This window comes from Caretta caretta, chromosome 2, assembly GCF_965140235.1.
Source record: "Caretta caretta isolate rCarCar2 chromosome 2, rCarCar1.hap1, whole genome shotgun sequence".
Classification (NCBI taxonomy): Eukaryota; Metazoa; Chordata; order Testudines; family Cheloniidae; genus Caretta; species Caretta caretta.
The window spans coordinates 232,724,180-232,736,282 of NC_134207.1; the positions used below are offsets into that span (position 1 = coordinate 232,724,180).

Sequence of the window (12,103 nt, forward strand, 5' to 3'; positions counted from 1 at the left end):
CAGATGCTGGAGAGGGGCAGGTGAAATGGTGTCTAGGACTCTTTATGCAAAGTCCACACCACCAGGTTGAAACTCCTGTTCTCACCCACTCTCATCCTCAATGGTATACGGCATCCTTACCCCGTTTAGCAAGTGAGGTTCAGTTTAAGGCACACCAAGCACAGGTCTGCTGCCCTTTACTTGTACAATAATTATAACAACATTTCATTACCCCTGCATTCAAATTCTAGAGTGATTTGTAACCCAAAGCCTACCAGAATGTATCATTTTGGCAAAGCAATTCCACCTGCTTGGTACCTAGGCAGAGTAGGTATGTCTATGCAGACAGGGTCTGCTCCTAAAGTCTTTTCCCCCAACTCATCACTAGAGGTCAGGGGGAGAGCTCATTCAAGTCTCGCTTACATTTAACACTCAATTTCTTGGCTCGGGTATGCTAGAATTTTTAAATTCCTACAGGATTCTTTAGAAAGTATTGATACTGTTGAGAACACTATCTCGAATATATAATAATTACATGTTGCAATAATCTGAATTGGTCAGATATAAAATCACGTGGACTACATAACTAAAGTATGTTGGGAAGTGGCAGTTTTAATAATTCAGTGATGCACTGAGATTCTGGATTTCTATCCATGAAGTCACATTCTTATCCAGCTAAATATTAACATAAATTGTTCATGACTCATTCGCTTGTAGCTAGTCTGTTTATCGCTTATTTACAGGATAACAAAGAAACAAAACAAAAACCTGCTTTACCCCTTTCAAAAGATTGGTGACATGTTGTACATGCAAGAATTCTGGGGTCTTGTCTAAATCCAGTGATGCCTTTCCTTTAAGCCCTTCTTCAAAATCTTTGCGATACGCTTTCTGTTGAAACAGAACAACAGTTACTAATGCATGCCATTATATGCACATGCATATATAGACATATTGCTGACAGTACATTCTAAATTAGACACAAACTGCAAATTCAAATATAAATAAGACACTCTGTAAGTTAGTGGTCAAGTTAAGTGGACTGTATTAGGGTTGGAGGTTTTTTAAACAACAATGATTATTTATACATCTATTACTAGTTGGGTCAGCACTAAATGGCCTCACAGAAGAAATGCACTTTGAGAAAGAATTGGACTATGGTAAGGGGGTTTTGACAGGAAAAAATCACCTGGACATGATGGAAGAAAGTATGAAGAAAAATGTGACCGAATGCCACCAATGAGGGGTGTCCAGACAGGAGGGAAGTCTGGAGCAAATGAGACCAGAAAGGTAAACAGGACTGAAACTGTGCAGGACTCTTAAACATGAGGACAAGGACCAAGAACTTGATACAGAGTAAAACCTAGTGAAGGATTTGACTAGGGAAGTAACATGGCCAAAGCCACAGGGGAAAGAGAATTTTCAGCAGCATTTTGGATAAACTGTAGAGTAGAGTTTTGGAAGCAGGTAGGACAGAGCAGAGGAGATGTATGTGGGCAAAGTAACCTGTTAAGGAAGTATCAAGATAGTATATTTTTCTTTAAAACTACATTAATAAAACAGGAAAGCCATGAAATTGGCATTTAAAGTCCAAACACCCACCTTACTTCTACCCATCCTGGATTTATAAACCAGAAACACACTTACCATGCCCACCTTTCCTCATATACTTTTCCAGTATGAGCACAGACGAGGAGGTTACTCACCCTGTGCAGTAACTGACATTCTTCGAGATGAGTGTCCCTGTGGGTGCTCCACTCTAGGTGTTGGTGCGTCCCTACGCCTTCGCTCAGAGATTTTTACAGCAGTACTTGTACCAGTCGCGCACGCACAGAGCTTGCCCCCCTGCTCTTAGTGTACCTCAACAGTACGTGTGCGCAGTCGGTCTCCTCACTTCCTTCTCTACAACGGAGGCTACCCCAACTCCGAAGTAGAGGGGAGGAGGGTGGGTAGTGGAGCAATCACAGGGACACTCATCTCGAAGAACATCAGTTACTGCACAGGGTGAGTAACCTCCTCTTCTTCTTTGAGAGCTGTCCCTGTGGGTGCTCCACTCTAGATGACTTAAAGCAAGTGTCTCTCAAGGAGGTAGGGACTTCAGATTGGGTAGAAATGCAGTAGATAAAACAGCTCTGCCTAATCGTGTATCCGAGAGAGGGCCTTGACTAAGGACTTAGTGCTTAACAAAAGTGTGTTCAGAAGACCAAGTGGCTGCTTTACAGATGTCAGTCAGGGGAACTTTGTGTAGAAAAGCCACGGAGCTAGCCATCGATCTAGTGGAGTGAGTTCTGATGTCTGCTGGAGGCATAACTTTCCGTCTCTGATAACAGAGTCGGATACAGTCAGAAATCCATTTTGAAAGTCTCTGGGTCGAAATAGGTATCCCTCTGGATTGCTCCGTGATGAAGACAAAGAGTCTAGAAGAATTCCTAAAGGGCTTGGTTCTATCCAAATAGAAGGACAAAGCCCTGCATATGTCTAGGGTATGCATTGTGGATTCAAAAGAGTTCACATATGGTTTAGGAAAGAAGGTCGGCAGCTGTATCAGTTCATTGATGTGGAATGACAAACAGACCTTTGGAAGAAATTTGGGGTGTAACTGAAGGGTAACTTTGTCCTCAAAAAATAGGTTATACGGTGGGTCTGCCATGAGAGCTGCTATTTCTCCTGCCCGTCTGGCAGAAGTGATTGCCACTAAGAATGCTGTTTTCATAAAAAGGTGTAAGAGGGAGCAAGTGGCTAGGGGTTTGAATGGTTGCTGAGTTAAGCAAGATAATACTAAGTGAAGGTCCCATGGAGGGGTAGGAGGTCTAACATCTGGATATAGGGATTGAAGTCCTTTGAGAAAATGTTTAGTGATCGGATGAGCAAACAGAGGAACTGTCAATTTTATTGTGGAAAGTTGTAATAGCAGCTAGGTGGACTTCGATGGAGCTAAAAGAAAGGCCAGATTGTTTGAGGTACAACAGATAGTCGAGTATAAGAGGAAGCGGTGCAGACATAGGAGGCAGTTGTTTAGTTGAGCACCATTGTGTAAATTGCTTCCACTTTTGGAGATAGGTGGTGTGAGTAGATTGTGTTCTGCTATGTAGGAGCACTCTTTGAACTTCGTCAGAGCATACTAGTTCGTTTTGGAAGAACCATGTAGGAACCAAGCTTTGAGGTGAAGCATGGACAGGTTGGAGTGGAGAAATCGGCTGTGTTGCTGTGATAGGAGGTTCGGAATGAGAGGCAACGAGATTGGTGGTTGAGTTGACATCCTGGTGAGGAATGTGAACCATGGTTGTCTGGGCCATGCTGGGGCAATCAGGATCACCTTGGCACGATCTGTTTGTATTTTTGTGAGAACTCTGTGGAGAATCGGGATCGGGGGAAAAGCATAGAGTAAGTTCCAGTGCCATGGAATGCATCCGATGAAGTGAGCTGTAGCTCACGAAAGCTTATGTTCAAATAAATTTATTAGTCTCTAAGGTGCCACAAGTACTCCTTTTCTTTTTGGAATCATAAATGCATCTCCCAGGGAGTGTTTGCCCAGTCCTGCTCTGGAGCAAAATTCGAGGCATTTCGTGTTTTTCGCAGTTGCAAAGAGGTCTATGGTTGGGTAGCCCCAAATGCAGTTACGTTGGTGATGATTGTTTAGTTTATCTCCCATTCGTGGTCCCAGGGAAAGCATCTGCTTAATTCTTCCACTGTGGTATTCATAGCCCCGGGAAGGTAGGCGGCTGATATCCGGATATTGTTCGCAAGGCACCAGTTCCAGAGTTTCATAGCTTCTGTGCAAAGCAAATGAAAGCGAGCTCCTCCCTGCCTGTTTACACAGAACATGCAGACAATGTTGTCTGTCATTATCCATACATGTTGGTTCCGGATTAATGGGAGGAAGTGACGGCAGGCATTGCTTACAGCTCGAAGTTCCAGGATGTTTATGTGCAGGGAGGTTTCTGTTGGAGACCACAGCCCTTGGCTTGTGTGATGTAACATGTGAGCACCCACCCTGTGAGGGATGTGTCGGTAGTCATTATGATGGATGGAGCCTCCTGAAGAAAGGGGACTCTAGAGTAGAGGTTGGAGGGAACTGTCCACCATAAGAGACAGTCTTTGACTCAGAAAGGTATGGATCGGGGTTTGTTTAGGGCATACACATTGGGTTTGTAAACCGTGGCCAACCAAGCTTGGAAGCACCTCATGTAGAGTCGTGCATTTTGGACCACAAAAGTGCATGAGGCCACGTGATCTATTAGCTGTAAACAGTCTTGAACGGCGACTTGAGGACTGTTGCGAAATTTTGTTGCCAGCTGCTTTATGGTGTTGAAGCGATTGGACGGGAGAGATGCTATTCCCGTCTGGGAATCAAGGTGTGCTCCGATGAACTCCAGGTGCTGGGAAGGAATTAATGTGGATTTGTCATTGTTTATTTGTAGGCCGAGGGATAGAAAACAATTGACGTTGAGTTGCATGAATTGAAGCGCTTTGTCGAGCGTTGAGGCTTTGAGGAGGCAGTCGTCTAGGTAAGGAAATACTATGACTCCTTGCTTCCTGAGGTGGGCAGTAACTATGGCCAGGAGCTTGGAAAAAACACGGGGGGCAGTGGATAGGCCGAAGGGTAGTACCCTGTATTGAAAATGTGTCGAGCCGAGGGTGAAATGAAGGAAGCGTCTGTGGGCTGGATGTATTGTCACATGAAAATAGGCATCCTGTAGGTAGAGGGCTGAAAACCAATCACCCTGCTCCAGTGCTGGGATTATGGTGGCGAGGGTAACCATTTTGAACTTTTGTTTCTTGATAAAATTGTTGAGCCACCTGAGGTCGAGGATCAGTTGCCATCCCCCAGTTTTCTTTTCTATTAAGAAATAATGGGAGTAAAACCCCTTCCCTCTGTGTCGTTCGGGCATAAGCTCCACTGCTCCCAATAGAAGGAAATGTTGTACTTCTTGTAGGAGCAGTTGCTCGTGAGAGGGGTCCCTGAAGAGGGAGAGGGAGGGTGGGTGGGTAGGAGGCATGGATAGGAAGGGGATGGAATAGCCAAGTGTAATGACCTCTAAAATCCACTTGTCAGTGGTAATGTTGTGCCATTGATGGAAGAATGGTCGTAGGTGGTGTCCAAAAGTAGGGACAGGCGGTGTAAACACTGAAGTGGGAACATTGTTTTCGAAACCCTCAACCAAGGCTTCAAATCTGCTTGTTAGTCGGAGAGGGTTGAGACACTGCCACTGAATTGGGGCGGCAATGCTGGTATCTGGGTCTCTTGTTGCTGTTGTTGGTCGTGTGATCTCTGGAAGTGCTGGGTAGATGTGGGGTAGTGTGGACGGTGGTAAGGTTGGTATCTATATTGTCACCTTCTGGTGTAGGAGTTTGTATTCCTAAGGACCGGAGAGTTGCCCTTTAATCCTTCATTGAGTGAAGGATGTCGTTCGTTGTGGAGGCAAAGAGTTTGTCGCCGTTGAATGGAAGGTCTTCAATAGTAGTCTGGACCTCTCAAGGAAAGGAAGAGGAAGAGAGCCACGAACCGCGACACAAGACTACTGCTGTAGCGGTGGATCTTGCTGCAGTATTGGACACATTGAGGGCCGCTTGAAGAGCGGTACGTGATATGATTTGTCCCTCAGAGACTAAAGCAGTGAATTGTTGTTTCTTTGCTTCTGGAAAGTCCTCAATAAAGTCCATGAATTTGTTGTAATTTTTGTGATCATATTTTGCCAGAATGGCCGTATAATTAGCAATTCGAAATTGTAGGGTGGAAGATGCGTACACTTTATGTCCAAGCAGATCTAAACACTTACTGTCTTTATCGGCTGGGGTAGAGCGGGGATACTGGTGCTTGTTCTTTTGGTTGACTGCATCAACTACCAGCAAATTAGGCGCTGGATGAGTGAAAAGAAATTCAGAGCCCTTGGAAGGGATGAAGTACTTGCGGTCTGCTCGTTTGCAGGTACGTAAGCTTGCAGCAGGAGTCTGCCAGATGGCTTTGGCAGGTTCCAGAAGGGCTGGGTTGATTGGCAATGTAATCCTGGAAGAAGAAGAAGGCTGCAGGATGTCCATTAACTCATGCTGCTGTTCAGGAACCTCCTCCAGATTAATTCTTAATTCACTGGCCACTCTTCTGAAAAGATCTTGAAATTTTGAATAGTCATCTGAAGATGACAGGGGAGGAGGAAGCAGGGCTTCGTCAGGTGTAACAACTGGGTCTACTGGGTTAGAGACAGGTCATGCCTGATTCTGCACTTGTGATGGTGCTGTCTGGTGACTGGCATCAGTGGCAGGTTCGTGAGTTTGTGGTGCCGGGCCGGTGTCGGGCCTGGTTGAGGTGGCATAGCGAGTGTGGTCTCGAGGACAGGATGCCCACGGGGCCCAGTATTGCCACTGTGGTGGGAAGGGCATAGGTGGTGCCATCCATGGCTTTACACACCACGGGGCAGGATCCTGAGGGTAGGACAAGGTGATGTTTCTATGACCTCTATTAATTGGGGTCTAAGGATGAGAGACTTTATATGGTGAAAAATCCTCCTGTAGACCAACTTCCTCCTCACTGAAGGAAGGCTGTTCGGATCCTGGCTGAGCATTTGGTGAGAAGTAGGCATTCAGTAAGGGTGACTGCAGAATGGGTGACACAAGCAGGTCACTTGACTGCGTAAATTGGAGTGCTGAAGCTCCTGTGTGTGGTGAGGGCTGTGCGAGAGGAATCTGCTGCGACAAAAAGTTCCTCTGCACCGGTGTCTTTAAAGTTGTTTGGCTGCCGGCCAGTTCAGCGGGTGCCAGTACCGGGAGAGTGGTGATAGCCTGTGGGGGGTCAGGCACGTCCGCATGTGTCAGCACTGCTTCCACAACGGTGCCAAAAGGTGCCATCTGAGAGGCAGGGAACTGGAAGCCTGAAGCCTCAGCACTGGAGCTTCATGCTATCGCCAGAGCTGCCTGCGGGTTTTGCATGGCGCTGGAGTAGCCCGGCACGTTAAAACTGCTCAGCCGGTAGACCTACTGGGAGAAGCCTTCTCCCACGATGTTTGCTTTGTGGGTGACAGAAGGTGATTTTTTTTTGAACTTTTCTTCATCTTCTCAGCCCTGGTCTACACTAGGACTTTAGGTTGAATTTAGCAGCGTTAAATCGTTGTAAACCTGCATCTGTCCACACGATGAAGCCCTTTATTTGGACTTAAAGGGCTCTTAAAATCGATTTCCTTACTCCACCCCTGACAAGTGGATTAGCGCTTAAATCGGCCTTGCCGGGTTGAATTTGGGGTACTGTGGACACAATTCGATGGTATTGGCCTCCGGGAGCTATCCCAGAGTGCTCCACTGTGACCGCTCTGGACAGCACTCTCAACTCAGATGCACTGGCCAGGTAGACAGGAACAGAACTGCGAACTTTTGAATCTCATTTCCTGTTTGGCCAGCGTGGCAACCTGCAGGTGACCATGCAGAGCTCATCAGCAGAGGTGACCATGATGGAGTCCCAGAATCGCAAAAGAGCTCCAGCATGGACTGAATGGGAGGTACGGGATCTGATCGCTCTATGGGGAGAGGAATCCGTGCTATCAGAACTCCGTTCCAGGTTTTGAAATGCCAAAACCTTTGTCAAAATCTCCCAGGGCATGAAGGACAGAGGCCATAACAGGGACCTGAACCAGTCCCACGTGAAACTTAAGGAGCTGAGGCAAGCCTACCAGAAAACCAGAGAGGCGAATGGCCGCTCCGGGTCAAAGCCCCAAACATGTTGCTTCTATGATGAGCTGCATGCCATTTTAGGGGGTTCAGCCACCACTACCCCAGCCGTGTTGTTTGACTCCTTCAACGGAGATGGAGGCAACACGGAAGCAGGTTTTGGGGACAAAGAAGATGATGATGATGAGGTTGTAGATAGCTCACAGCAAGCAAGCGGAGAAACCGCTTTTCCCAACAGCCAGGAACTGTTTCTCACTCTGGACCTGGAGCCAGTACCCCCCGAACCCACCCAAGGCTGCCTCCTAGACCCGGCAGGTGGAGAAGGGACCTCCGGTGAGCGTACCTTTTAAAATACTATACATGGTTTAAAAGCAAGCATGTGAAAGGATTACTTTGCCCTGGCATTCGCGGCTCTCCTGGATGTACTCCCAAAGCCTTTGCAAAAGGTTTCTGGGGAGGGCAGCCTTATTCCATCCACCATGGTAGGACACTTTACCACTCCAGGCCAGTAGCACATACTCGGGAATCATAGTAGAACAAAGCATTGCAGTGTATGTTTGCTGGCATTCAAACAACATCCGTTCTTTATCTCTCTGTGTTATCCTCAGGAGAGTGAGATATCATTCATGGTCACCTGGTTGAAATAGGGTGTTTTCTTCAGGGGACACTCAGAGGAGCCCGTTCCTGCTGGGCTGTTTGCCTGTGGCTGAACAGAAATGTTCCCCGCTGTTAGCCACGGGGAGGGGGGAGGGTTGAGGGGGTAGCCACGCGGTGAGGGGAGGCAAAATGCGACCTTGTAACGAAAGCACATGTGCTATGTATGTAATGTTAACAGCAAGGTTTACCCTGAAAGAGTGTAGCCACTGTTTTATAAAATGTGCCTTTTTAAATACTGCTGTCCCTTTTTTTTTCTCCACCAGCTGCATGTGTTTCAATGATCACAGGATCTTCTCCTTCCCAGAGGCTAGTGAAGCTTAGAAAGAAAAAAAAAACGCACTCGTGATGAAATGTTCTCTGAGCTCATGCTGTCCTCCCACACTGACAGAGCACAGACGAATGCGTGGAGGCAAATAATGTCAGAGTGCAGGAAAGCACAAAATGACCGGGAGGAGAGGTGGCGGGCTGAAGAGAGTAAGCGGTGGGCTGAAGAGAGTAAGTGGCGGGCTGAAGACAGGGCTGAAGCTCAAATGTGGCGGCAGTGTGATGAGAGGAGGCAGGATTCAATGCTGAGGCTGCTGGAGGACCAAACCAGTATGCTCCAGTGTATGGTTGAGCTGCAGCAAAGGCAGCTGGAGCACAGACTGCCACTACAGCCCCTGTGTAACCAACCGCCCTCCTCCCCAAGTTCCATAGCCTCCACAGAGGATTGCCCAAAAAAAAAGAAGGCTGTCATTCAATAAATTTTAAGTTGTAAACTTTTAAAGTGCTGTGTGGCATTTTCCTTCCCTCCTCCACCACCCCTCCTGGGCTACCTTGGTAGTCATCCCCCTATTTGTGTGATGAATGAATAAAGAATGCATGAATGTGAAGCAACAATGACTTTATTGCCTCTGCAAGCAATGATCAAAGGGAGGAGGGGAGGTGGTTAGCTTACAGGGAAGTAGAGTGAACCAAGGGGTGGGGGGTTTCATGAAGGAGAAACAAAGAGAACTTTCACACCGTAGCCTGGCCAGTCATGAAACTGGTTTTCAAAGCTTCTCTGATGCGGGCCGCGCCCTCCTGTGCTCTTCTAACCACCCTAGTGTCTAGCTGCACGTAACCAGCAGCCAGGCGATTTGCCTCAACCTCCCACCCCGCCATAAACGTCTCCCCCTTACTCTCACAGATATTGTGGAGCACACAGCAAGCAGTAATAACAGTGGGAATATTGGTTTCGCTGAGGTCTAAGCGAGTCAGTAAACTGCGCCAGCGTGCCTTTAAACGTCCAAATGCACATTCTACCACCATTTTGCACTTGCTCAGCCTGTAGTTGAACAGCTCCTGGCTACTGTCCAGGCTGCCTGTGTACGGCTTCATGAGCCATGGCATTAAGGGGTAGGCTGGGTCCCCAAGGATACATATAGGCATTTCAACATCCCCAACAGTTATTTTCTGGTCTGGGAATAAAGTCCCTTCCTGCAGCTTTTGAAACAGACCAGAGTTCCTGAAGATGCAAGCGTCAAGTACCTTTCCCGGCCCTCCCACGTTGATGTTGGTGAAACGTCATCCACCAGAGCTTGCAGCACTATTGAAAAGTACCCCTTGCGGTTTATGTACTCGCCAGCTTGGTGCTCCGGTGCCAAGATAAGGATATGGGTTCCGTCTATGGCCCCACCACAGTTAGGGAATCTCATTGCAGCAAAGCCATCCACTATGACCTGCACATTTCCCAGGGTCACTACCTTTGATATCAGCAAATCTTTGATTGCGTGGGCTACTTGCATCACAGCAGCCCCCACAGTAGATTTGCCCACTCCAAATTGATTCCCAACTGACCGGTAGCTGGCTGGCATTGCAAGCTTCCACAGGGCTATCGCCACTCGTTTCTCAACTGTGACGGCTGCTCTCATCTTGGTATTCATGTGCTTCAGGGCAGGGGAAAGCAAGTCACAAAGTTCCATGAAAGTGCCCTTACGCATGCGAAAGTTTCGCAGCCACTGGGAATCGTCCCAGACCTGCAACACTATGCGGTCCCACCAGTCTGAGCTTGTTTCCCAAGCCCAGAATCGGCGTTCCACAGCATGAACCTGCCCATTAGCACCATGATGCATGCATTGGCAGGGCCCATGCTTTCAGAGAAATCTGTGTCCATGTCCTGATCACTCACGTGACCGCGCTGATGTCGCCTCCTCGCCCGGTATCGCTCTGCTAGGTTCTGGTGCTGCATATACTGCTGGATAATGCGTGTGGTGTTTAATGTGCTCCTAATTGCCAAAGTGAGCTAAGCGGCCTCCATGCTTGCCTTGTCCGCACAGAAAAAAGGCATGGAACGATTGTCTGCCGTTGCTCTGACAGAGGGAGGGGCAACTGACAACACGGCTTACAGGGTTGGCTTCAGGGAGCTAAAATCAACAAAGGGGGTGGCTTTACATCAAGGAGTATTTCAGGCAGGACTTCACGGAGGGTTCCAGTAAGAAATGATGCATCTAAGTTATTGTTCTTATTGGAACAATGAGGTTAGCCTGGCCTCTGATTGATACATGGCTAGATTTACCTTGCTGCACCTTCTCTGTGAGTGACTGCAGTATGACCTAGAGGAATGACCTAGGGGGGGAAGCAAATGAGTACAAAACAAATCTGGTCTATTTCTTGTTTTGATCCACTCCATCTATCTTTTACATCTTTGACTGGCAGCAGACGGTGCAGAAGGACTGCATGCCATCCACATCTCATGGCTGCCCGGCAGAAGATGATGCAATAGGACTGCTAGCAATCCGTATCGCCTGCCTGCTCACCATAAGACGGTTCCATAGGACTGACTGCAGGACTAAAGAGAATGACCTGGTCAAGTCACTCCAAATTTAGTCCCTGCGCCCATGTCTGCCCACGTGCTCCTGGCCAACATGGCCAGGAGCACCTCGGACATGACGATGACGGCTACCAGTCATACTGTACCGTCTGCTGCCACAAGGCAAGGGGTTGAGGCTGCTGTGTAGCAATGCAGTACCACGTCTGCCAGCACCCAGGAGACATAGGGTGACGGTTACCTGAGCGGGCTCCATGCTTGCCATGGTATGGCGTCTGCACAGGTAACTCAGGAAAAAAGGCGCGAAACGATTGTCTGCCCTTGCTTTCACGGAGGGAGGGTGGTAAAGGGGGCCTGACGATATGTACCCAGAACCACCCGCGACAATGTTTTAGCCCCATCAGGCTTTGGGATCTCAACCCAGAATTCCAATGGGCAGCGGAGACTGCGGGAACTGTGGGATAGCTACCCTCAGTGCAACGCTCCAGAAGTTGACTCTAGCCTCGGTACTGTGGAAGCACTCCGCCGAGTTAATGCACTTAGAGCATTTTCTGTGGGGACACACACACTCGAATATATAAAACCGATTTCTAAAAAACCGACTTCTATAAATTCGACCTAATTCCGTAGTGTAGACATACCCTTAGAGATGTGGTGTGGAGCAGAGCCGGAATCAGCGCCAGAGTCTGAAGCTGACCCTAAGAATTTTTACAGCAGGAGCAGCTTTAGCCTCAATTCCCTGTCCTTTCATGCCCTAGACTTAAGTTTGCTGCAGTGGGCACATTTTGGGGGGATGTGGGACTTCCCTAAACATTTTATGCATTTTGAATTGCCATTTGCCATCAGACAGTGGGGTGGCATCCTTACAATTAGAGCAGCATTTAAAGCCTGGGGAGCCAGGCATGTCGGAAGCTGACAGGAACTAAGAGAATTTTTTTTTTTAAAAAAGAGCGAAACCAACACACACTACTGGTAACACTAATAACTAACACTATTGGTAACAAACGATCTAAAAGGGTAAGAGTA

At 47.8% G+C, this 12,103-nt stretch overlaps 1 protein-coding gene across 12 annotated transcripts in view; it reads right to left on the minus strand.

Annotated features, from left to right (window-relative positions):
* NEBL (nebulette) overlaps nt 1-12,103 on the minus strand; it is a 411,963-nt gene that overhangs the window by 68,091 nt on the left and 331,769 nt on the right. For 10 of the 12 annotated variants that reach the window (XM_075125905.1, XM_075125902.1, XM_075125903.1 and 7 more), the window contains one exon: nt 757-867. The exons of the other annotated variants lie outside the window; for them this stretch is intronic. In XM_075125905.1, the coding sequence (XP_074982006.1) occupies nt 757-867 (111 nt within the window). The remainder of the gene's footprint in view (nt 1-756; nt 868-12,103) is intronic. 12 annotated transcript variants of the gene reach the window in all.